At 44.7% G+C, this 27619-nt stretch overlaps 1 protein-coding gene and 1 pseudogene across 2 annotated transcripts in view; one reads left to right on the top strand and one right to left on the bottom strand.

The window, feature by feature from the left end:
• Lrrc38 (leucine rich repeat containing 38) overlaps window positions 1-27619 on the bottom strand; it is a 71777-nt gene that overhangs the window by 30923 nt on the left and 13235 nt on the right. The window contains exon 2 of one of the 2 annotated variants that reach the window (XM_021262828.2): window positions 16072-18259. The exons of the other annotated variant lie outside the window; for it this stretch is intronic. Within the exon in view, the coding sequence (XP_021118487.1) occupies window positions 18006-18259 (254 nt within the window). The 3' untranslated portion in view covers window positions 16072-18005. Of the gene's footprint in view, window positions 1-16071; window positions 18260-27619 lie in introns of those variants that run through there. 2 annotated transcript variants of the gene reach the window in all.
• LOC101699109 (fatty acyl-CoA reductase 1 pseudogene) lies at window positions 7560-8560 on the top strand (annotated as a pseudogene).

Genomic DNA, 27619 nt, shown 5'->3' with positions numbered 1-27619 from the left:
TTAGTGGCTGCCAAGGGCTGGGTAATGGGGAAATCTGAGTAATTACTAATGACTGTGGGCTTTCTTTTTATGAAATACATTCTGGAATTAGATGGAGATTGCCCAATTTCCCAAGATTAAAACTTGTGATTGCATACTCCTAAAAGGCGAGTATTATGGTACATGAATTGTCTTGATCTTGCTCCCCCTAGCCCACCCAGAGCGGGGGCGCCCTCATCGAACGGATTGCCCCACTTGGCTGCCTGGGGCAGGGTCCACCAGGGTGATGTGGTGAGAAGCCTGGCTCCGCCCAGGGCAGGAGACCACGGAGAGGTGCCAGAGTGAATCACAACTTCAGAACTGGATAGGACCTTCAGTACCATCTATTCCAACCTACTACCCTTCCTCTGAGCTCCTAGCACTAGGAATTTATTTTTTTGCCTTCTGTAAATAGGAGCTTAGTTAGAAGAAACTGGTTCTGGTTTGACTGCCCATGCAGGTGTACTGAGTGACCATAGAGAAGAAAAATCATTGAAGATTTGGTGGATAGTTTCTGAGGGCATAACAGTGTCAAAATGGTTTTAATCCCAGAATACTATGAAGGAAAGAATGTTCTGACAGGAGCTACTGGTTTTCTAGGAAAGGTGCTTCTGGAAAAGTTGGTGAGGTCTTGTCCTAAGGTGAATTCAGTGTATGTCATGGTGAGGTAGAAAGCTGGATAGACACCCCAGGAGCGAGTGGAAGAAGTTCTCAGTAGCAAGCTCTTTGACAGATTAAGAGACGAAAATCCAGATTTTAGAGAGAAAATTGTAGCGATCAACAGTGAACTCACCCAGCCTAAACTGGCTCTTAATGAAGAGGATAAAGAAGTCATCCTAGAGTCACATGGAACATGCCGAATCAGCCCTCTGCAGACAGGCAGGTCTGCAGATGCTGTACCAAGGTCGTGAGTCATGGAACATGTCGAATTAGCAATCCACTGGACACCCCCCCACACACCCCGTTCCTCTGTACAGCCACCCGGTTCCACACTACAAAGACGACACAGAGGACACTGGACCACCAGACCACTGCACTGGGTAAGTTGGAGTCATCTTCACCTCCCATCAGGACCGGGACTATCTTCAGGGAAAGGACAGCTGGAACCGGCAATACAACTCTGCAGAGTTCAACCCTACAGGAGGACAGGGAGCTCAACTTGGGACTTGCAGCCAGAAATCTGCCTGAATCTCATGGGTCTGCGACTAGCCTGCTGAGACTCATTGACTTATATCTGCACATTGCTACTCACAATTGTCTATTGTGACAGCAGAGACATACCCTGAAAGAGGCCCTTCATCTTCATTGTTATTTTTTATTCCCAAAATTAGTATTATTAGTTTGTTTTTCTGTTTTCTTTTCTTTTGCTCCTCTTATCTTTAATTTTTTGTCCTACTCTTTGCAAATATTTGTTTTTCTCTCCTTTTGTCTTTTCTTTTCTTCTTTCTTTTCTCTTTCCTTTCTCTCTCTCTTACACTCACTCTCTTGCTCTCCCATATTGTTCATCTTCCCTTTTTGTCCCTGTTTTGGTCCTCATTCAGAGTTCTTCTTTATTACCCTATTATTCTCTTTTTCCTTCTCACCTGCATCCTCTGGCCACACTGCTAACCTTGCTCTATCCTTCTTCTCATCTGTCCCTCCCTCCCCAACCCCTTCTAACTCCCAATCCCAAAGGGTAAAGCTGTTATATTGAAGTTTATTCACTGTATGTTGGGTTGGCCCTCGATCTTGATTTAATTCACACAGCCAAAGGTGATAGATTAATGACTACCACCAAATGTCATTTTCAAAGATGTACTTGATGCAATGGTGTTGCTGATTGTATCACTTGGGCAAAGGTGTTATTGATCTAGTCAATGAATCTTCCTAGTATAAGGAAAATGAGACAGCCTTAGAGTCATTAGAGACTCAAAACTTAAAGACCAGCTATATCTGGAAGACACCTCTGAGAAGCAATCATTCCATAAGGGTTCTAATTACAAGCAACAAAGATACCTACAATAAGCAATTTCAAACTATCAACCCAGGAGTTAAACCAAGGACAGTACCACAAACAAAAATGAGAAGACATTTAAGCAAGGCACAAACTCAGACTTCCACCCCACCAAGGGTAAATTCTGGGGGAAATGAGATGGAAAAGTCCCATAACCAACCACTTGGATACCCTGAACTGATAGCACAGGAAGTAACGAAACAGATGAACGAGGCTCTAGAAAAATTCAAAGCAGAAATAATCTCCGAGATAGCTACAGAGATGGTGAGCAGAGTGAAAGACATGATTAGTGGATCTAGAACAGAAACAGATTAAAAAAAATAGATGAGCTCAGAAACATGCTGGAAGCCATGAATACCCAGCATAAGAAAGAAATGGAAACTATGATCGCCCAACATAAAGAAATGGAATCCATGAAACAGATTCAAACAGATATTCAGGAGATCAAAAACTCCATTGAAAGTCTCCACAGCAGATTAAGGGAATCTGAAGATAGAATATCAGATATAGAAGACAGGATCATGGTTGGAGACCATGAAAATAGTTATTTCTTAAAAATAAGGGGACCACAAGAAATCAATCCAACAGCTGCTAGATTATGCAAAGAACAACATAAGACTGATAGGAGTCCATGAGAAAACAGGAGAAAGCACAATTGACATAAAATACTGTTCACAGAAGTAATAGTGGAAAACTTTCCAGACAGAGGTAGAGAATTGGACATACAGATAAGTGAGGCATATAGAACTAAAACTAGCCATGATCAAAAAAAAAAATCTACATCTAGACATATAATGGTCAAGATCCCAGAAACCCAACAGAAAAACAAAATCCTACAAGCAGTTAGAGAAAAGAAACAAATCACCTACAAAGGAAAGCCCATCAGAATCACAGCAGACTTCTCAACACAAACCCTCAAATCAAGGAGAGCCTGGAGTGAAGTATTTCACGCTCTAAAAGAAAATAACTTCTAACCTAGACTGTTGTATCCTGCAAAATTATCTTTCAAAATTGATGGGGAAATCAGATACTTCCACGACAAAGAACACCTGAGAAACTTCATGAACACCAAACCAGCACTACAAGCAATTCTAAACAATATCCTACAAAAAAGCAATGAAAGTCACAACTTCATGAGGCCCAACAGAGGGAACCCACCAGGCAAGGTAAGACACTAAAGGGAAAGGGGGAAAAATAAGAAATAAAATAGCCAACCAAAGTAAAACATCATGACAAGGATAAATCAATATCTATCAATTATAACCCTCAATGTTAATGGCCTCAATTCACCAATCAAAAAAAGAAATAGACTGACAGAATGGATTAAAAAGGAAAATGCAACAATATGCTGTATACAAGAAACACACCTAACTCAAAAAGAAACTCATAGACTGAAAGGATGGGAAACAATTCTCCACACCACAGGAACCCAGAAAAAAGCAAGGGCAGCAATCTTATTTATAGACAAAGCAGATTTCAAATCAAAACTAATTAAGAGAGACAAAGATGGTCACTACATCCTTGTGAAGGGAACAATCCAAGAGGAAGAGATGAAAATCCTAAATATATATGCACCAAATACGAATGCCCCCAACTATACAAAACAAATATTAATAGACATGAAAAACCAAATAAACACTAACACAATTGTAGTGGAGGACCTCAATACCCCACTTTCACAAATAGATCATCTAGACAAAAAGTTAACAAGGAAATTCTAGAACTGAACCAAGCTATTGAACAAATGGACTTAATAGATGTTTACAGAGTGTTCCACCCCACAAAATTGGAACACACATTCTTTTCAGCTGCACAAGGGTCATTCTTCAGAATAGACCACATCCTAGCTCATAGGACATATCTAAGTAAATGTAAAAGAATAGAAGTTACCTCCTGCATATTCTCAGACCATAGTGCAATAAAATTGGAGATCAATAAGGTAAGAAACCTCAAAACCCCAACAAACACATGGAAACTGAATTAACACCCTCTTGAACAACCGATGGGTCATAGAAGTAATTAAAGAAGAAATTAAACAGTTTCCACAAGTAAATGAAAATGCCAGTACAACATACAGGAATGTATGGGACACAATGAAAGCAGTTCCACATGGGAAATTCATAGCAGTGAATGCCCATATTAGGAAAACAGAAAACTCAGATAAATAACCTAATGCAGAACCTCAAGTTCCTAGAAAAAGAAGAGCATAATGAATCCAAAGCTCATACAAGAAAGGAAATTATAACGATCAGAGCAGAAATCAATGCAATGGAGACTAAGAGAACAATAAAAAAAAATCAATGACTCAAAGAGTTGGTTTTTTGAAAGAATAAATAAAATCGATAAACCTTTAGCCAACCTTATCAAAAAAAAAAAAAAGGAAAGGAAAGGCACAAATACATGCAATTAAGAATGAAAAAGTTGAAGTCACAACAGATCCAACAGAAATCCACAGGATCGTCAATACCTACTTCAAGAACCTCTACTCCAATAAAATGGAAAACACAGGAGAAATGGGCAGATCCCTAGATATGTACGAATTGCCAAAGTTAAATGAAGAAGATATAGAAATTCTAAACACCTCAATAACAATGACTGAAATTGAAAATGTAATAAAATATTTACCAACAAAGAAAAGCCCAGGTCCGGATGGCTTCATTGCTGAATTTTACAAGACGTTTAAAGAAGAACTAATGCCATTACTCTTTAAACTCAACAAGGAAATTGAAAGGGAAACAATGCTTCCAAATTCATTCCCGGAACCAAGTGTTACTTTGATTCCAAAACCAGGGAAAGACCCAACCCAAAAAGAGAACTACAGACCAATCTCCCTAATGAACATAGATGCAAAAATCCTCAAGATACTGGCAAACAGAATACAGAGGGTCATCAAGAAGATCATACACCCTGACAGAGTCGGATTTATCCCAGGGATGCAAGGATGGTTCAACATTCCTAAATCAATAAATGTAATACACCATATTAACAGAGTCAAGGACAAAAACAATAGGATCATCTCAATAGATGCAGAAAAGGCATTCGACAAAATCCAGCATCCATTCATGATAAAAACCCTACAGAAAATTGGAATAGAAGGTCTTTATCTTAACCTGATTAAGGCTATCTATGAAAAACCAACAGCCAACATCATACTAAATGGTCAAAAACTGAAAACTTTCACACTAAAATCAGGAACAAGACAAGGATGCCCACTATCACCACTCCTGTTCCATATAGTTCTGGAAACATTAGCCACAGCAATTAGAAAAGAAAAAGAAATAAAAGGAATAAAGATAGGAAAAGAAGAAGATAAACTGTCATTATTTGCTGATGATATGATACTTTACATAGAAGACCCAAAAAACTCTGCCAGAAGACTTCTAGACTTAATTGACAGATTCAGTAGAGTAGCGGGATACAAGGTCAACACTCAAAAAACAATAGCCTTCTTGTACACAAATAACAGACTCACTGGGAGAGAAATTAGGGAAACAATTCTTTTTACAATAGCATCCAAAAAATGAAATATCTAGGAATCAGTCTAACAAAGGAAGCAAAAGACCTGTACACTGAAAACTACAGCACTCTGAAAAAAGAGATCAAAGAGGATACAAGAAAATGGAAAGACATCCCTTGCTCCTGGGTAGGAAGAACCAATATAGTGAAAATGGCCATACTTTCAAAACTACTATATAGATTCAATGCAATGCCAATTGAAATTGCAACAATATACTTCACAGAACTAGAGAAAACAATCCAAAAATTCATTTAGAACCAGAAGAGACCAAGAATAGCTAAAGCAATTCTAAGCAACAGAGACATGGCTGAGGGTATCACAATCCCCAACTTGAAACTATACTGCAAAACTACTGTGATAAAATCAGCATGGTACTGGCAAAGGAACAGAACTGAGGATCAGTGGACTAGATTAGAAGATCCAGAAACAACTCCAGACATGCTCAGCCACCTCATCTTTGACAAAGGAGCCAACCACCATCATTGGAGGAAAGAGAGCCTATTTAATAAATGGTGTTGGAAAAACTGGATTTCAACCTGCCAAAGATTAAAACTAGACCCATATTTATCACCATGCACTAAACTAAGATAGAAGTGAATTAAAGATATAAATATTAAGACAGAAATACTAAACTTGCTAGAAGATAAGTTAGGTAGAACTCTTGATGACATTGGCATAGGAAAAGACTTCATGAACAAAACCCTCAGCAGCACGGGAACTAGAAGAAAGAATCAACAACTGGGATCTCATCTTATTAAAAAGCTTCTGCACTGCAAAAGAAACCACCAACAGAGCTAACAGACAACCTACAATATGGAAAAAATTTTAGCAGCTGTACTTCAGATAAAGGACTACTATCTAGAATATATAAAGAATTGAAAAAAATCAGACACCCCAAATTCAAAGACCCAATTCAAAAATGGGCATCTGAAAAACAAATATATGAAAAAATGTTCAACATCACTGGTGATTCGAGAGATGCAGATGAAAACAACCCTGAGATTCCACCTCACCCCAGAAAGAATGGCTGCTATCAAGAAATCAACCAATAACAAATGCTGGTGGAGTTGTGGGGAGAAAGGAACGCTTCTCCATTGTTGGTGGGAGTGAAGACTGGTGCAGCCACTGTGGAAGTCAGGATGGAGATACCTCAAAGAACTAGGACTAGAGGTCCCGTTTGACCCAGGTATTCCCCTGCTGGGTATCTTCCCAAAAGAATTAAAAGAATCATACCATAGTGATATATGTGCACCCATGTTCATAGCAGCACAGTTTGTAATAGCTAAAGCTTGGAAGCAGCCCAAGTGTCCATCAACTGGAAACTGGATGAAGAAAATGTTTTTTTATAAAATGGAGTACTACTCAGCCATAAAGAATGAAAAACTAGACTCATTTATAGCTAAATGTATGCATATCAAGGCCATACACTTAAGTGAAATAAATAGGACACACATGTATAAATACCAAATAGTTTTTCCAGTGTGAGAAACTGATAGTGTAAACAAGGGTTAAAATGACTAAAATGAATAATTGATAATTTGAAATAGGAAAAAATGTCCAAAGACGAAGGAGTGAAGGGAGGGGAAGGGGAAAGGAAAAGAGAGAAAGGAAAAACTATGAGAAAGGAAAAAAAATGGAAATGAAATCTATGTAAATAGGGAAGGGTGGAGGGAGTGAAGGGCGCACAGGTAATGGCGAAAAATATGTGAACCAAGATATATCATGTACAGGTACAAATACCCAATGATAAATGTAAATGAATTGTATACCTAAAGTGTACCAATATAAGAACAAAAAAAAGTCATCATAGATTCTACCAGTATTATATTCCACTGTGCAGCTACAGTTGGGTTTAATGAAAATTTAAGAGATGCTGTTCAGTTAAATATGATTGCTACACCTTGCACAACAAATGAAGAAACTAGAAGTGTTCATGCATGTCTCAACAGCATATGCCACTGCAATTGAAAGCATATTGATGAAGTAGTCTATCCACACCCTGTAGATCCCAAGAAGCTGATTGATTCTTTAGAATGGATGGATGATGGCCTGGTAAATGATATCACACCAAAATTAAAAGGAGGCAGACCTAATACATACATATACACAAATGCTTTGGCAGAATATGTTGCACAGCAAGAAGGAGCAAAGCTAAATGTAGCAATTGTAAAGCCATCAATTGTTGGTGCCAGTTGGAAAGAACATTTTCCTGGATGGGTTGATAACTTTAATGGACCAAGTGGTCTCTTTATTGCGGCAGGGAAAGGAATTCTTCAAACAATGCACACCTCCAACAACGCCCTTGCAGATCTTGTTCTTGTAGATGTAGTTGTCAACACAAGTCTTGCGGCAGCCTGGTATTCTGGAGTTAATAGACCAAGAAACATCATGGTGTATAATTGTACAACAGGCAGCACTAATCCTTTCCATTGGGGCGAAGTTGAATACCATGTAATTTCCACTTGCAAGAGGAATCCTCTCAAGCAGGCCTTCAGATGGCCCAATATAAATCTAACCTCCAATCACCTTTTATATCATTACTGGTTGCTGTAACCCATAAGGCCCCAGCATTCCTGCATGATACCTACCTCAGGATGACTAGAAGAAGCCCAAGGATGATGAAAACAATAACACGTCTTCACAAAGCTATGGTGTTTCTTAAATATTTCACAAGTAATTCTTGGGTTTTGAATACTGATAATATCAATATGTTAATGAATCAACTAAACCCTGAAGATAAAAATGCCTTCAATATTGATGTACGACAATTACATTGGGCAGAATATATAGAAAACTACTGCATGGAAACTAAGAAATGTGCTTTGAATGAAGAAATGTTTGGCCTCCCTAAAGCTAGAAAACATTTGAACAAGTTGCAGAACATACATTATGGTTTCAATACTATCCTTGTGATCCTGATCTGGCACATTTTTATTGCAAGGTCACAAATGGCAAGAAACATCTGGTACTTTGTGGTTAGTCTGTGTATCAAGTTTCTGTCATACTTCAGAGCATCCAGCACTATGAGATAATGAAGACCCAGAATTTCGTGTTAGAACATCGATGCATTTGGTGGTCTAAATGCACAAAATGTAAAATGTAGTTAAGTTACCTCACCTTTTGTCAAGACATTAAACCATTTTAGATCAGTGTGTAGAGTAAAACATGGTACATTTTATGTAACATTTTAATGTTTATGCTCAAAAAACCTAGTGAGCACAATGTTGTATGCCAGCTCAAATCTGTCTACAAGAGCCACCAATACTATGATTTCACATTTTGATCCATGGAAAGCAAAGGGTAGGATAAAGGCAAGAAGAATAGGGAAATAAGAACATTGACCAGTATAACTGTGCAATTCTGTAACATATTAATTAAAAAAGCCTTAATATATAATTCTAATATTCAGTGCAATGGAAAGAATTTATTTGGACAGAATGCTAGCTGAGTTGGTAGATAATTGATCCTTAAATGTTTGATTTTTTTCATCAGTTCTAGTGGGTTTTAGTTTTATTAAAACTATACTGATTTTGACACTGAAAGTTGAATTCCTTCAAGAAAAATATGCACAATGTGGATAACATTAAAGGACTTTATTTACATACCATGTAAAGAAGCAAGCTGTTGAATGAGTTTGAAGATATCACTTATTTTTTCTGCATGTGGTTTTAGCTTCAGAAAGAATTGTCTTGATCTTTTAATGGCAGGGGGGTGCCATGTAACAGGGCATGCTTCATCTCCAGGGAGTACTGGACACCCCTAAAGCAGCACAGCAGGGAGGGGGCAGGACAGCTGCAAGCCACTGGCCCAATGGTGCTGATAGGGGAGGGAAGGAGGCTGGGTGGGTTGGGAGAAACTCTAGGTAGGCAGGGGGCTCTCATGAAGCTGAATAGACAGGCTTTCTCTAAAAAGGTGAAGACTGGGCCGGGGATTTAGTTCAGTGGTTACGGCACCTGCCTTGCAAGCGCAAGGTCCCAAATTCGATCCCTGGTACCATAAAAAAAAAAAAAAAGAACAAAAGGTGAAGACCACCTTGTGCTAGGATAGACCAAAGACCAATCCCTTTCAGTCTCTGGTCCTCTGAACCTGTCTTGGCTTCTCCCATGACTGGAGCATTCAACGCCTGTGCCTTGCCCCACAGCCTCCAGTTTAGCCTGGCCGACTTTGCAGTTTCAGATACTTTGTCCCTCCCACACCCCACAGCATCAAAGATGAAGCCCAACATCACTTAGCTGAAGCTTTGGAAGGAAATTTCTTTCTCAGGCGAGCGCTGAGCTCTACTGTGGTCTGTGCAGGTCCCGGACATTTCCAAGGGAGCATGAGGGTGGGGGTGATCTAGGGCTCAGCAGAGATGGTAAGGTAAAGAATGGCAAAGTGTTGGTCAGGGAGAAGGTGATCAGACCAGCTGTGTGTCTTACTGGCAATGATCAGTTAGGATTACATCTTCCCACAAGACTAGGGCCAGAGGCCCCACCCTGCCTGATAACATGTCAACAGAATGTCAACATTCCTGGGAAAGACACTCTCTTGGAAAGATTCGCTCTTGTAGGAAATGCACCAACATGTCAAAAGGACAGGGGAAGGATTCCTAATCATGACCCTATACTATTTTATTTTTCAGTACTGGGGATTGAACCCAGGGTCTTGGCACTGAGCTACATCCTGGCCCTTTTTTTTTTTTTTTTAAATTTATTTTGAGACAGAGTCTCACTAAATCACTAAATTTCCAGGTTGGGCTAGCACTTGTGATCCTGAGATTACAGGTGTGTACCACCACGCCCACCTGTGAGCTCTAAGAAAGGAACATGGTTGCTGCAGTTTAACACTCAATCAGTCACTTTACAAGGCCTAAGATTAGCCAGAGAATCCACTCTTTGAGGGAACCCATTTGGGTGACAAACTGACCTCAGTCTTGGCTCAGAATCTATGAGAACAAATCTCTGGAAAGTTGGATAACCTGAATTTTCCACATCTCCTCCCTCTAGAGGCAGGTGGCAGACAAGGACACATGAAGATCATCCCCTTTCCTGCTTCCCTGGGTTTAAGCCCTTTCTGCATAGAAAGCTGTCCAAGTAATTAGCAGAAGTAATTAGGGGTCAGATGGTCACAGATGGAAATCACTCAGGATCCAGCAGCTCATGCCAAGGCCAGCAGGGTCAGGGAGACAGGCTAGCCGGATGGGACACAGCGGTCTGAAAAAGCCTTGTTCTCCCTGACTCTCAAGAGGAAAGGCCAGATGTGAAGTCTGGAGGTCACATCTGTAACCACCAGCCTGAGCTATGACAAAGACAGGCAACTCCCAGGGAAGGAAGTTCCTGACATCACTAAAGCCCTGGGCTTAGAACTATATTCTCTGCAAGGCAATAGTGATTTTCCTTTAATGTACTAGTACATGTCTTCCTGGCCACATTTCTCACACGGTGGCCTTCAAATCCATAAATGGGATAGGAAATTTACCACCTATCTATTCATCCATTCATCTCCCACCCACCCATTCACAACTTACCTATCCTTTAACTCTCCCACCCATCCATCTCATTCATCCACCTGGCTTCCCACCTCCCCATCCACCCACCCATCACCCACTTCACAATATTCATCAGATTCCTGCCAAGCTCCAGGCAGGTCTAGGCTGTAGGAATACATGATAAGAAAGACAAAGACAGCTTTGCTCTTGCAGCTTATTATCTACTGAGGGGAGACAGAACACAAGAGGGCAGACACAACCTAAGAGGCTCACAGTCAGGAGCACTGTGAAGAGAATCAAACAGGGAGTAATGCATGGGAGTGTGTAGTCAGTGCTCTCCAGAGACACAGAATGGAGGAGGAGTGGGATGAGATGAGATGAAGTAGATGTCAGGAATTTATTAGAGAGCTTGGCTCATGTAGTTTGGAGGTTGAGATTGTGAGGTCCTACTATTGCCATCTGAAAGACCCAGGGAAGCCAATGGCTCAGCCCAGGTCCAAAGGCCAGAGAAGCCGGGGAGGTGGCAGTGCATTCCTGGGGTCTGAGGGCTGGAGAACCTGGGTTCTGACATCTGAGGGCAGAAGAAGAGCATCTCAGCTCCAGAAAACAAAATAAATTCACCATTTCTTTGTCTTTTTGTTCTATCTGGGTCCTTAATCAACAGAGTGGTGTCTGTCTACTCTGGGTGATTGTCCACTGGTGCAAATGCTTCTTCTAGATACACCTTTACAGACACATCCAGAGATGATGTTTTACCAGCTTCCCCTGTGTCCTTTAGCCCACTCAAGTTGCCACCTAATTAACCATTGCAGAGGAGGACAGGTGAGGGTTTCTTTGGCTGGGATGGGAAGGAAGGTCACTGGGACAGTGTCTTGTACAGGGTGATCTGGATGCCAAGAAAGAGCAACAACCTAGGAAGCATCCCAGACAGAAGGGAAAGCAGGGGCAAGAGTCTTGTGACTGAGATAGGCTGGGGCTGTGGCAGAATAGAGGAGGGGGTGGGCTGAAGGGTGAGAGGGACAGCTTTGGGTAGAGGGCTAGGAGCAGGTTGGAGAAGGTGAGACCCTCAGGGAAGCTTCACAGCCCAAGGGCTCCTCTCAGTGCCCCCTAAATGCACAGGTAGAGTGTGCACACTGTGGTGTTCTGATAGACTATTTTGTCACACTAGAATTCTGAAACTCAGGTACAGTAGACCCCCATCCACACTTTCAATTATTTGCAGCAAACCAAAGTCTGAAAATATTAAAGTGAAAGTTCCAGAAATAAACAATTCATATTTTTTAAACTCTTATTTAATGTTCTCTCTCCCTCTCCCCCCCCCCCTTTATTTTGTGACAGGGTCTCACTCTGTAGCCAGGCTGCCCTTGAACTTGCTATACAATCCAGGCTGGCCTCAGGCTCACAATTGTCCTGCCTCATATGCCACCATGCCTGGCAATTATTCTATTTTATTAGTGCTATTATTGTTAATCTTCCTGTGCCTGATTTATAGGCTAAACTTTATCATAAGTCTGTTTGCATAGGACAGTACAATATATACAGTAAGTATGGCTCAGTATTATCTGTGCTTTCAGACACCACCCCCAAAACAAAACCTCCACAGTGGGGTGGGGGCAACCTTAAAACTGCTCCCAAATACTCTGTTAGAGTTTCTTCAGTGTTCAAGGCTTCTGAAAAGAACAACAATAACAAACTCCAAAGTGGGTCCAGCTGGACTCTCCCCAACCCCTCAGTCTCTGGCTCAGTGTGGCCTTTTCAGGCTCGGAGCTGTGTGTGTCCCTCTGTTAGTGCCACAGTTGAGGACACCTGCAGTCTGGCCTGAGCACAATGGGGGCATATAGTTATGGTGACACCCACGAGCCCGGGCCTCATGGAGCTTGGAATTTGGCAGGGTCTCTGGAGACAGGGGAGTCCACACGGAGGAGGAGACCTGTTCCCTGGTGGAGGTCACTTTACTGATTTTCTCATCCTCCAAGGCAGCAGTCTGAAGGGTGTGAAGAGGGAACAGGTGTGCTCACCCTGCTTAACCTGAGAGGAGGGGACCAGGGCCAGATGAAAGGAGAGGTCGGGGGGCCTGGGGAGGAGACTGGAGAGAGAAGTGCCTAGTCCTGGGCTCTGGTTCTCAGCCTGGCAGTGGGACTAGGGCTGACCCCAGGGAGAGGCCATTGTCCCCATGTTCCTGAGAAGCAGGCTGGCCCTGTGGGGTGATGGGGGCTGAAAAGAAGCTCTCCACCTGAGCATCTCCAGGGACAGGCAGCATGGGACAGACCCTGGAGAACCAGAGCAGGGTTCAGGGCAGCCATGCTGCCCAGGGCAGGAGTAAGCTCTGGGCTGAGGATGGCCACTTAGTGCACATCTGAGCTTTGCTTCAGAATGGTGGCCATCCCTAGAAATACTTAGGGTCAGAGTCTGAGCTCCCAGAGGTGAAACTGCTGCAGTCATAATGTTAGGCAGAGAGTTAATCATTAGCAGGCTGGAAACAGGTGGCTGGGGCTACTTGAACATCAAAGAAGATGTGACTTTTCTTCATAAGGTCCAGGGCCCATATAAAGCTCAGACCTTTGGAAAGAGATTGGAAAAACTTTGAGGTCCCAAAGCAAACTAAATGGAGACATCCATTTACCTAAAGTGTAAACAGAGACCTGCTTCTCTCAGAAGCAGGTAAACACAGCCCATTCTGTTTGCTCAAGAACAGTAACACAGTCAGGGATCACTACTGGGAGGGGGAAAGAGGTGGGATCCTGGGCCCTTTCCTGCTGCTCTTTAAAAGCATGATTTGCCTTTTCACAGGGAATAGCCAGGGACTTAGAAGCCATTTTTGCTGTGAATTATAACTCGTCACTTGGGCCTGCAGATACCCAGTCAGTAACTAAAAGCAGAACAAAATTTGGCCTTCATTTTGTATTCTCTGTTGCTTCAAAACTTGGGTTAAATCTCTTCTCAGCTTAGCATATAGATATGCTAATCACTTAGGGAGTCTGTCTAAAAGTTGGTGAATCAGGGTTCATTTTCCCTGAATTTAATAATTTCACACTCTTCAAGACTGAGGACACCAGGATAGATGAGTTTCAGCTATGACTGAGAAGTCTCCAGCCATTGTCCTGCCTTGCCATCACCTGGAAATGCAAACATCCCCCAGCCATAAAGATTCCAGAACCATGACACCAGGACTGAGATAATGATTAGCTGGGCTTTGCATGTGGCCAGTTTGAGCCCCCTTCAGCTACCTAAGCTGGGTCCTTTCCCATATTCCCTCTAACTTTCCAATTAAAATTTTTTTCTATAAAATTGTGCTTTAGTTTTAATTTCCATTGTTAACCAAAAGCAAGGACCCAAGCTAGCTGGCAGCAAAATCTCTCATCCAGGCCGGAGGGGTGACAAGGGGAACACTATTGGTGTGGCCTCATTTGTTTGCCCAGTGCGTCAAAGCAGCCCTAGTATATGCCAATGCTGGAGCCTGAGGGCAACCTGTCATTGAGCCACTGCACTGGGCTGGAGGAATCAGATATGATGCTGAGATTTGGGACCAGGTTCCCACTCTCTTGAGACCTCTGCCTCTTCTGGAAACCTGAGGAAGCTCTGGGGCCCCTACCTGCTAGGGATCTGGGGGTAAGAACAGGAAGAGGTAGGGAAGAAGCCCACCTTTGCAGGTGAGCCCTCCTCTTACTCCCCCTGAATCTCACCAGCTCTGCTGAGAACTCAGTGACTACCCCGTGAAGGAGGTTCTGTGCTCCCCCAGGGGTCCATAGCACAGCCACAGCCACTAAGCTGAGGACAGTGCCTCCCCAGTTGGACAGCTGGCCCTCCACTGTCCGAGGGCTACTTTGGAGTTAACAGGCCTTTGCTCTGCTCTCTGATTTATCCACTCTCACTGAGTATCCGACTCTGAAAGGATGATTCTTAGAAAACCAGCTCCCAGCTTGGGTTCCAGTGGAAATCCAGAGAACAAGAGTTTCCCACCAATGGCCCTAAACATGGCTGTGAAGTTTTATCAAAAAAGAACTTTGGCTGGGGATTTAGCTCAGTGGTTTCGCCACCTGCTGCGCAAGCGCAAGGACCCGAGTTCGATGATGCCCGGTACCAAAAAAAAAAAAACTTTGTATTTTTTTCCCAGGCCAAAATATAATAACTCACTTATACCTGGAAAAGGTATGTTTTGGGGAAAAAAAAACAGATTGCATTTGCCAATAGCAGAGAACAGTACTCTTTTTCATTTTTAAACTATCCTTTCTGTGCAAAAACCATGTAAAGTTCAGATGTGTGTTTATTAGCCAGGGACTAAAAGAACAAAGCAAGCTTGTTGGCGGCAGGCAAATGAAACCCATGAAAGCTGCAGGGCTTTGCTTCAGGGAAGTCTCCTTGCACAGGGTTTAAGCAGATTGCTTTGTAAATAATAAACACTTACCTGGCAAGGCCACTAGAGGCTACTAAAAGGACTTACAGCCAAGGCACAGGGCGGCCCCTGTCTTAGCTGGTGGCAGGACAGTAATGAGATTCACAGTCATGATGTGCCCCAGGTTTAATAGAGGTGAAAGAAGTAGCCATCCCCAGCCCCTGACTGCATCCAGAATTCAAACCTGTAACTTTGGCCATCTGGATCTCAGAGGGAATGCGGGGAGGAAAGGGTGGTGGGGAAGCACAGAAAACCCTCACTATGCATGACCTTGTCCTCCTAACAAGAGCTCAGGCTTGGATGCCACCAGCCACTCATCTATTCTGGCTGTCACTTCCTGCACTCTATCTACCTTCCCTGAGCCTCGGTTTCCTCCTCCATGAACTTGTGAGTCTTCCAGGGGGTCTTCCCTGGCCAGACCTGCAATTCATTGCTCTTTCAGCCAATTGGGGTGCTGGCTGTGTCACCACTATGTGCATTGTTCTATATGTTGAGGACACAAGGGGCCCAGGTTCCTAACCTCAGGGGGTTGAAGTACTAGTCCTGGGAGGTAGACAGTGAACACATACACAAGCCAGAGTGTTATGTCAGATTGAGGTATGTGCTGTGCAAAAGACAGGGTAGGGGAATGGGACAGAACTGACTCAGAGGTGACATGGAACTAAGACCCAGGGACACTTGCAGAGTGTGGAAGAGGGGCTTTTATTTGAAAGGATTGAATCCAGGGCCTTTGCTACACTCCCAGTCCTTTTTATCTTTTATTTTATAACAGGGTCTTGCTAAATTGCCCAGTTTGGGGTCACACTTGTGATCCTCCTGCCTCAGCCACCCAGAGTTCTAGGATTACAGGTGTGAGCCACCACAACGGACTCCATCTTTCTTATTTCATGTATACCCACAGTGTCTGGACTCTACCTGGCACTTCGCAAGTACTCAATAATTATGTGTGGAAGCAAAGGTGGAAGGGAGCAGTGGAAGAAGGAAACATAAGACATACTATGAGCACAAAGGAGAAGGTACCGGGGACTGAACTTGGTTCCTCAAAGAATCCTAGGAGCTTCATGTGAATTTGGCCCAGTCTCCTGAGCCATCACCTCGTATCACCACTGGGGTGCATGACTTGCTTGTTTCACCCTGTCTCTGACCAAAGTACTGCATGCCATGTCCTAGAGAGCCCTGCCTGTCACAGCCTATGTAACAAAGAAATGTCACACTCGCCCGAGGCCACCGATGGAGGTCGTTCAGAGGCCAAGTCTCAGTGGGAATTTTTTTGTTTGTTTTTTGTGATACTGGAGATTGAACCCAGGGCCTTCTCACTGGGCTACATCCTCCACCCTTATCCTTATTTTTTGAGACAGGGCCTCACTAAGTTACTAAGTAGCCCTGGCTGGGCTCAAACTTGAAATCTTCCTGCCTTAGCTTCCCAGAGTGCTGGGATTACAGGTACGTGTCACCAGGCCTGGCTCAAGCGGGGATTTTGTGCATATGCATGGGAGGGGGGCAGGCATTTTATTGGCCCGATGCAGCCTGCTAATTGGAATCCAGGCTCCAGTGAAGTTAACCAAAAGTTCTGCAGCAAATACATATGGAACTGGACCAGCATAGAGAGCAAGCAAGTGTTACTAGCTGAGGAGGGACTCGGACTGCACTCCAGAGGGCTCTGAGCAAAGTGACTATGACAAAGCAACTGTTCCTCTGCTCCAAGGTGCTGCCTCTTAGGATTAGGACCAGGGTTTGAGTTATACCAACAACTGTTTTTCAAAGTTCACCAACCAGCCCTGTAGCTTTTACCTCGGTGCCATTTTAGCTAAACAGTTGGCTGCTATCACAGACTATCACAGGCTGCATGGCTTATAAACAATAGACATTTATTTCTCACAGTTCTGGAGGCTGGGAGTGAGAGGGTAGGCCCCAGCACAGCTGGGATCTATAGAGGGTCCCTTCCTGGTTCGGAGATGGCCAGCTTCCTGCTGTGTCTGCCCCTGGTTTTCTGGAATCTAAAGACACTCACCCCATTCCTGTGGGTACTGTAATCACATTCCAGAGGCCTCACCTCAAAATACCATCCCACAGGGGGTTGGGGACACAAACATTGTCTATTGAGCATAAATTTATTTGTTCTTGTATAAAATCCCAAGGTTCTGAGCCTACTATATAAAGAGGAGACTTCCTGCTCCCATGGAGAATGGTCTGAACTTGACCATGAATCTCTGCTGTTGAGCTGCTGTCTCTCAGGAGGAAGGAGATGGCTCATGGTCTTCCAGTGCAGGTCAGAAAAAGACCAGCACAAGCATCCTTACAGTTGGAGGCCACAAGTCCACATCTCTGTGGGAGGGTTCCGGCAGGTAGCTATGGAGGTGACCTGGCCACCTTCTCCAGGAAACACATCTCTGGCCTGGGTGGGCTCTGCTAAGGAACCATGCCTCCCTCTTTCCTGAGCTTCTCCAAAATGCTGATTCTGAACTCTAAGGTCCAGATCCCAGCAGGCACTGGGGTCTCAGAAACAGAGCAAGCTCTGTCCACTCACTGGCAGTGGCTGATGCTTCTCTGTGTTTCCCTCTCTAACAGAGGCACCATTGGTGGGGACAGGACAATGAGGAACGAGCAGAAGAGGAGCTCAGTCATCCTCATCCTCATCCTCATCCTCAGTGTCTTTGTTGGGGGTGCACCTCTGGAAGCACTGTACCACGGTGGCCAGGAAGAAGCTAGAGATGATGGCGGCAATGGAGACAGCAACACCTGAGAAGATGATGATGAACAGGTCCGTGAGTGACAGGGTGAACTTGCACTCACTGAAGCTGGCCTCAGACAGCTCATGCAGGGCCACCCTCCGGCTCTCAGAGGGCAGGGAGCACTGGATCCCATCCAGGCCTGTGGGGAGAAGGCAGAACAAGACAGGTTCAGGATGGGGCCCATGACTGCCCAGCAGTTCCTAAAGTGAGCACTTCCTGTGGGTAGCAGAGCTGGAGGACCCACACACACACACAAAAAAAACAGGAAAAGCTGGTCTGAGTGGAAATTAAACCCTTCTTCGTGTGATTTTTTTTTTTACTTGGTGGACTGGGGACCCAAGCCAGGGCCTCACACATGTTAGGGAAGTGCGGTACCACTTGAGCTACATCCCCAGGTCTGAAACCTTTTTTCAAAAGCCTCATAGTAATCTTCACAGGAAAAATCAGAACATGCTGGTCTTGACCTACTTTTTTTTTTTTCTTCAGTACTGGGAATTGAACCCAAGACCTTCACAATGAGCTACATCACCCACCCTTGTTGTTTTTTATTTTAAGACAAGGTCTCACTAAATTGCCCAGGCTGGGCTCCAGCTTGGGATCCTCCTGCCTCAGCCTCCCAGAGTGCTGACATTAGAATGTAAACCACCATGCCTGGCTAAGACTTAGTATTTTTTTTTATCTGAAATTACTCAGGGCAGGGAAAGAAGACCACCATGCTCTGCCTTAGGAATCTGTAGACCTCACCCCAGACATGGGTAACAGCCAGCATGGTAGGGGGAGCAGCAGCCATCATAGTGGGACACCAGCTGTGCCAGCCAATGAAAGTTCAGTTTTTCCAGCTGGGTGCCACCCTCTTCTTCCTTGTCCTCAGAGCAGAAAGGGACAGGGAACTTGTGCAGCCCTGTAGAAACCCCACTGCCCCGAAAGGGTTTCCCTTGATAGGAGTGGGAAAGTGAAGACAAAGGGTCTCCCTGGACAGGTGAGGGAGGTACAGCTGGGGGTGGCCTCCCCCATGGTACTCAGGGCTCAGGAGCTGGGGTGCAGATTCCATGTGCTGAAGACTGTGCTACAGTGCAGGTTCCCAGGCAGCACCCCTGGAGCATCACACTCAGGGCAGGGCAGGGACCCCAGGGTTACATTTTTAATAATGAGGCACTGCTGCTGACCCCAAGGCCTACGTTGAGAAGCACTGTTCTCTAGCTGTCTTAGGGGAGTGGGAGGGGTTTGAGACCTTCCAGGGACTCTCACCCCCAGGATGACCAGGGTCCCTCTTAGACTCTTATCTATTGAGGTTGTCTGTAAAGGTTCACTTGAAGGAAGCATGACTGAGTTAAAAAGTTTCAAACCCTCCAGTCTAGAAAAACATCACAACCAAGTAGGTGCTGAGTCCTTGCCTTATAATCACACCACACCACTGCACCAGTGTATACCAGACAGAACTTCCCAGGGGCCCAGATCTATTCTAAGCACGTCACATCCAGGAATCCATGTAGCCCTTACAAAGACTCCATGGGGCAGGTCCCAACCTCATCCCCATTTCCAGGTGGGGAACCGGCTCAAACAGGAGATGTAACTGGCTCAAAACTGCACTACTAGTACATATGGGGCTGAACCTGGATTCCAACTCACCCAAATCAGGCCCCAGAGACCTGGCCTGTAGCCAGGATACCTCCAAAAGGAAGAGAAAGGGAAGAAAGGCCAAGGAACAAGGGAGTTGGGTGCAGGGAGCAGCCTGTGTTCTAGGAAGAAAGTCATGGCTGCCAGCAGGTGCAAGCCACACAAGGTGCAGCTGTGATGCGTTTAAAACACTTTAGAATCACCTCTGATGGCTCTTCCCTAATCACTAAGCTGCTCTGTTGAAGAATCATGTCTGCCATCAATACTTGCCTACTGTCAAGTAGAAGACAGCTGCACAAACTGCAGGTGAGTGAGTGTATCCTCTCCCTCCACTTAGATGAGCCTTATGGGAGACTTGCCTAAGACTGAGAGAAACAGCACTGTGAGACGTGGCTCTCATTCATTCATTCAACAAACAAGTGTGGAGTAATTTGCCTGCACCAAGGGATTGACGATTAAGGAAATAAGGTCCCTAAGCCAAATTCTAGTGGGAGAAAACAGACATCCATTCATTCAGCAAATGCTTTTTTTGAGTATTTACTTTGTACTAAGTCCCAGGGTTACAGCTGGAACATAACCAAGCCCTTGTTCTCATGCAGCTGATGTTTTAGACAATAACTGATCTACATCAAGACATATGTAACACAATTGGGATGAAATATTGGGGTGCTGTGATAAAGAATATGTGGGATGAGGGACTGTCTTAGATGGTGTGGTCAGTAGGTGCCTAAAGATGCGAAGGAGCTGGCCATGGGGAGAATTTTCTAAGCAGAGAAGTTGGGAAAGAATCCAGGCCTGCTGGGTGTGGTGGCACACACCTGCAATCCCACCACTCAGAAGGCAGAGGCAGGAGTATTGCCAAGAGTTTAAGGCCAGCCTAAACTATATAGCAGACTCTGTGACAAAACAAAACAAAAGAACCTAGGCTTGTGGAACACAGTGTAGCCAGAGGCAGCAGAGGGAGCAAAGGAGAGTTGTCTATGAGCCATCCTGGGAGAGTTGGATGTGTCTTAAGATAAAGGCTCCGACAGCCAGGACCTCTAAGTGAACACTATGAACCTGTACAGCCTCATCCTCACCACCAGAGTGCACTGGACACAAATCAAAAACACAAACTTGGGAAGTATTGAACCACTGGGGACTGCTTGTTACAAGCACAATCTATCCATCATGAGTAACATGCACAATATAAACTATGTACAAACTCAAATGACTGCCATGATTCTACAAAGCTCAGAAGTAAGAGAATGCAAGAAATTTAGATGCAATCCAGGTGTGATAGTGTACCCCTATAATTCTAGTACTCTAGGAAGCTAAGGCAGGAGGATCACAAATTTAACCCCAGCCTGGGCAACTTAGTGACTTATTGAAATACTGTCTCGACATTAGCATAGGAAAAGACTTCATGAACAAAACCTCAGTAGCACAGGAACTGGCACAAAGAATCAACAACTGGAATCTCATCTTAAAAAGGTTCTGCACTGCAAGAGAAACCACCAACAGAGCTAACAGACAACCTGCAATCTAGGAAAAAAATTTTAGCAGCTGTACCTCAGACAAAGGTCTACTATCTAGAATATATAAAGAACTGAAAAATTCAGACCCCCCCAAATTCAAAGACCCAATTCAAAAACGGGCATCTGAAATGAACAGACATTTCTCAAAGAAGTAAAAGCAGCAAATAAATATATGAAAAAATGTTCAACATCACTGGTCACTCAAAAGATGCAGATGAAAACAACACTGAGATTCCACCTCACCCCAGAAGGAATGGCTGCTGTCAAGAAATCAACCAATAACAAATGCTGGCGGGGTTGTGGAGAGAAAGGAACCCTTCTCCATTGCTGGTGCGAGTGCAGACTGGTGCAACCACTGTGAAAGTCAGTATGGAGATACCTCAAGGAACTAGGACTAGAGGTCCCATTTGACCCAGCTATTCCCCTGCTGGGCATCTTCCCAAAAGAATTAAAAGAATCATACCACAGCAATATATGTGCACCCATGTTTATAGTGGCACAGTTTGTAATAGCTAAAGCTTGGAAACAGCCCAAGTGTCCATCAACTGGAAACTTGATAAAGATGTGTTTTTTTAATAAAATGGAGTACTACTCAGCCATAAAGAGTGAGAAACTGAAGACATTTATAGCTAAATGGATGCATATTGAGGCCATACTCTTACGTGAAATAAATAGGACACACATGTGTAAATACCGAATAGTTTCTCTAGTGTGAGAAACTGAAAGTGAAAATAAGGATTAAAATGAATAATTGATAATTTTGGGGGGGAGGTACCAGGGATCGAACTCAGGTCCTTGCGCTTGTGAGGCAGGCAGCAGAACCATTAAGCTAAATCCCTGGCCCCAATTGATAATTTGAAATAGGAAGAAAAAGTCCAAAGGAGTAGGGGATGTGGGAGGGGAAGGGGAAAGAAGGGAAAGGATAAATTATGAGAAAAGAAAAAAATGGAAACAAAGTCTGTGTAAATAGGGAAGGGAGGAAGGGGTGAAGGGCACACAGGTAAGGGGGAAAAAATGAGAACCAAGATACATCATGTACAGGTACGAACACCCAATGATAAATGTAAACGTATTGTATACCTAAAATGTACCAATAAAAGAATTTAAGAAAAAAAAAAGAAATACTGTCTCGAAACATATAAAGGGCTGGGAATGTTGCTCAGTGAGAAGTCTCTGGGTTCAATCCTCCATACTGCAAAAAAGAAAAGAAAAATAAAAAGCAAATAGAGCTAATGAGCTTAGTTCTTCTGTTTCTGATCTGGAAGAAGAAAGAGAAACAATCACAGCAGTGGTGACAGTCACACTGAGCTCACTATGTGCAGACATTGCTCTAAGTGCTGCACAGCTCAGTGGGGCTGGGAGTGCAGCTCAGTGGAACAACACTTGCCTAGCATGCACAAGGCTGTGGGTTCAGTGCCTGACACTGCAGGGAAAAAAAGAAAAGCATTCAAATCTATATGCTGCCTAACTCTAATTCTCAAATATCCCTATGTGGTAGGTGCTCTTGTGCCCATTTTATGGGCAAGAAAACCTAAGTACAGCATCATGGTGGCAAAGCTAGAATTTCAGTCCAGGCACCCAGCTCTATAGGATGACTCCCATCCTTGGGTTGTAAGGTGCCCTTCCCCAGTGGAAGTAACAGGAGATGTGAGGGCACCATTTTGATTTTACACTCACCAGCCTTCAGTTGTGACTTACTCTGACATCCTTCCACCTCCCAGGAAAACTTTCATTTGCTCTCTTTTTCAGTGCTCCCAGGTTTGAAAGAGCTGAGCCCTCAACCCACTTGTGGCATTACCTGAAAGTTAAGATGACTTCTTCCTACCTGGCTAATTAAGGAGCTTGTTCTCAGCACAGTGCACCCTTACAGATTACCTGGCACCCCCACAACTCTTGGTGTCCTCGTGCCTTTCCTTCTCCAGCTCAGAAACAGAAGATAGAGGAAGAGTGGCTGAGTCTCCTCATTCCTTCTGTCCTGGACCACAGCTTAAATTGTGCACAGCCAGCCTGCTGATGCTTTCCTCCCCATGGGAACTGTTGCCTGGAACCCAGACTCCTCACTCTCTCCTCCCTCAGAATCAGGCCTGCCTCCTAGCCTCAAGGACCTGGATGGACTAGAGCTCTGGGACCTCTCCAATTCACACCCGACCACAGTTTCTGACTGTTTCTTTTTCTTAAAGAGGCCCAACTTCTACTTACTTCTGAGCATTTTTAATACATCTGAATAAAACAGGAGTGCTTTCATCAAGAGTTATATGGGGGTGGGTGGGTTTAGCTCAGTGGTTTCACTGCCTGCTTCGCAAGCGCAAGGACCTGAGTTCGATCCCTGGTACCAAAAAAAAAAAGATTTATATGGGAGCTTCCTTCCAGACATTGATTTCTTCAATGGAAAAGCAGAAAAACCAATCAACCTGCTTCTTTTTAACAGCTCACCCCTGGCCAAAGATATTATGAAAACAACAGGAGCCATGAAGCCCAGGTAGTTTCCAAAGCCAAGAGATTACCCACACCCCTCAAGCTGGTAACAGGTTGTGATTTATCCAGAGAAACATGTTAGAAATCCTCATTTCCCATGAACAATTTTACTGCAAAACAAGCACCACACACAACACAAGGCCACAGTGCTGCCGTTTAAATCCAGTCTTCATAGGCTGTGACTCTTTCAGTCAATTTTGATTTCCACAATGCTCTTTGTGCCTTGAGATTAGTCTTGGCATTTTTACAAAGCAATGATTTTAGAAAATGTCATCTCACATTTCTCTGTGGCTGGAAGAAAAGGGCTTGTTTGGAAAATGCCACATAGCCCACCATGGGTGGGGGACTGTGGGCTGATGTTGGGTGCACCTGTCATAATAAGATCCACTGACTTATACCTTTCTGCAGCTCACAAAGGACAGGGAAATAAGAGGACCTGGACAAAGAGAGTCAGCCAGGCAGACAGCCCCACAGAATGGGGGCTGCAAAAGCACCTGAGACTGCAGAGCTCTGGAGTGGAGGTGCCCGACTTTGGGGTCCTTTCTTTTCTCCTGCAGAATCTTACTATAGACCAGAGATTTTCAATCTCAGCACCATGGACATTGGGACTGCATGGTTCTTGGTTGTGGGGGCCTGTCCTGTGCCCTGGAGGATGTTGATGAGCATCTCTGACCTTTACCCACCAGATGCCAGGGCACCCCCCCCCCTCAGTGTGGCAATCAACACTATCCAGTTCTATCAACACTTCTTAGGTGAGGGAAGACAATCTCCGGCGGGGAGAGCCACTGGCTTAAATGCAAATCTATGCTAAGCAGGTAGTCCTCATGGGCAGAATCTTTTTTTTTTTTTTTTTTTCGGTCATACTGGGAATTAAATCTAGGGCTTTCTCACTGGCTATATCTCCAGCCCTTTTTTATTTTCTATTTTGAGACAGAGTCTCATTAAGCTGCTAAGATGCTTGAACTTGTGATCCTCCTGCCTCATCCCTGGGTACTAGGATCACAGGCATGAGCTACCATGCACAGAAGATTTCTCAGTAGCCTACAACAGGTAATAGTTCTCTCCTCGGCTTAGAAATGAAGGAAGGAAGGAAGGAAGGAAGGAAGAGAACCAGGGGGTCAGAAAAGGAGAGTATGCTGCCAGTTTCTTTACTGATGAGACCACAGGAGCCCCTGAGCTGCCTTTCTGCCTCTACCTTCTTAGGGCCCTTAGTTCTTCCCTTCCCAGCCCAAATGGATCTGTTAGAGAGTGCATCAGTCAGCTGTCTATCATGGGGACAAAATACCTGATGTACACAGTTTAAAAGAGGAGAGAGTTATTTTGACTCATGGTTTCAGAGGTTTCCATCTATGGTGGGCTGGCTCAGAGGCCGGAACATCATGGCAGAAAGGAGGGGTACAGGAAAGATGTCCACTCTGGCATCTAGGAAGCAGACAGGGTGAGAAAGAGCCAGAGAGGACAGGCTCAAGGGCCAGCTGCAGTCCTCAGTCACACCCCTACTGCCCTCCCAGATATACCCAGATGCACCTTCCTAATCTCCTAGGAATCTCTCAAGCCAAGCAAGCTGACAATCAAGATCCACCATCACAGAGACACCTATATCCTACTGCACTGCTCAACACCCCACTCCCCACACCCCCATCTCTCTCAAAATGAAATTTCCAGTCCTCACCACACCCCTCACCCCTCCACTCTCCTTGTTGCCTTCCCTCAAACACTGCCAGCACAAGCCAATCTCAGGGCCTTTGCACCTTGGCCCTTTGCCTGGCCCCTCCACGTTCTTCAGGTCTCTGTTCAGATGTTTCCTTCTTCCAGAAACCTCCATTCACCCACCTAAAGCAGCTTTTCTCCCTTCCTCCACCACCATTCTCTAACTCTGCCACCAATCCAGCATCCCCCGGAATCCCTTGTCATGCCATGCATGAACTAGTTTATCTTGCACTCCCCTGCTTTCCTCATCACATGGCAGCTCTGTGAGGTTAGCCTGCTTCCTTCACTGCTATATTCATGTACCCAGAACTTGCAGACATACTTTTGAAGGAATGTAGGAATAAAGAGAGTGTCAGAGATGCAGAGGCACAGAGGGCTTCTCAAACCAGCTGCCCAGACAGTTAGACCACCTCCCAGTGGCCCAGGGCTGGACAAGCCCCTCCACTGCAGGACAGAAGTTCCGTCCTCCAAATATGCCAGCAGAAGCTGTATACGTTTCTTCCTCATGGGAGGTGAAAATTTTCATCACTCTTCGGAAATAGGTAGAGTGAGGCCAACTGAGCTAATCCTCTCCCAGCCATCCCATGGCCAGAGTCCCCTGAGCACTCTCTACTGGTCACATTCCTTTAACTTATAAAATAAACTTTGCAGCCACAGTGATCTTGGCTCACAAAAAAAGAAAACAAACAAGTATATCACATGCTTATAGTTTCCCACTAAGAATGACAGAGCCGAGAGCTAGAATCAGGCAATCTGTCCTTGGGCTGGTACAATTAGCCATTCCATCCCTCATTGCTTTAAAAATGCTTGCTGGGGCCAGGGATTTAGCTCAGTGGTTCTGGCACCTGCCTCACAAGCATAGGGGAATAGCTGGGTCAAATGTGATTTCCAGTCATAGTTCTTTGAGGTATCTCCATAGTGATCTCCACAGTGGTTGCACCAGTCTACGCTCCCACCAGCAGTGGAGCAGTGTTCCTCTTTCCCCACAGCTCAAGTGACTGCTGGCATAACACTGGTTAGATTAAAATAAATATATTGCCTCTTGGTTCTGAAGGCCAGAATTCTGAAATCAGAATCAAGGTGTCAGCAGTGCTGGGCTCCCTCTGAAGACTCCAAAGGAGAAGTTTGTTCTCTTCTGTTAGCTACTAGTGACTCCAGCATTGGCTTGTGGCTGCAACACTTAAGCTTCTGTCCACCTTCATGTGACCTTCTGCTCTGCCTCGGCTTGAAAATCTCCCTCTGCTATTCTCATAAGGATACCTGTGCCTGGATTTAGGGAGTCCTGCCCTCAACCCAAGATGATCTCCTCACCAGATCCTCAACTTTAATTACATCTACAGAGACTCTCCAAATAAGGTCCCCTTTGCAGGTGCCAGATGGTAAAACCTGGGTATGTCTCTCAGGGGGAGACATTCGCTCCACCACTAGGGGCATCATGGGATAGTCCCAGTTGCCCATGGACTGCTCCTAGGTTTCTTTGGGCCAATTACCTTTCACCCATTGGGTATGTCTTGGTATGACTTTCCTGGCCAGGGTTCTGTACATGGCCTTCACTGGGCCAGGTCTCTCTGTGTCTGGACACTGATCTTGAGTGGACCACCAAAATAATGGCTGGGGCCCATTTGGTCCAACAGCCCCTCTTCAGAGAGACTGTGAGTGAGGTTCTGCTCTCTGGATGCCCAGAGCTGCCTTGGTTCTTTCCAACCTGTGAATTACCTGACATCTTTGCAATAAGTGCCTTCCCTAATTACATCAGCTGGCTTTTGCTGCTAGAACAAAAGAAGTGCCACAGATAGACCCCTATGCTGCCAGCCTCCATTCCAAAGTCACAAATCATCTAACTCTGCCCAACTGCCCTACAAAACCACAAGCTTGGTGGCCCAAGGGTCCTGGAGGGCAGTGGGAATGTTGTGGTATAGCTCATCTCCCCCTGTGGTGGGACAAGCCAATGGGCAGCCAGCCCCACTGGTGGGAAGATCCTTTGACCTTATTTTGTGGTTGTTCTTCTCTGGCCCATGCACACCAAAGCTGGAGTGAGCCCCAGCTGGCTCTGGCAGAGCATGGACCATGGCTCCCTCCATGAGAGAACACTCAGAAGGGACCAACACCTCCCTTGGTCAGGGTAGCTTCGGGTCCTGCTTTCACCACCTGCCAGGCTACCTCCCCTTGACTGATGACTT

Source organism: Heterocephalus glaber, unplaced genomic scaffold, assembly GCF_053883595.1.
Source record: "Heterocephalus glaber isolate CG9 unplaced genomic scaffold, H.glaber_assembly_v1.0 deba00001452, whole genome shotgun sequence".
Lineage (NCBI taxonomy): Eukaryota > Metazoa > Chordata > Mammalia > Rodentia > Bathyergidae > Heterocephalus > Heterocephalus glaber.
The sequence above is the reverse complement of the archived record's forward strand: the minus strand, read 5'-3'. Positions and strand labels throughout refer to the sequence as shown.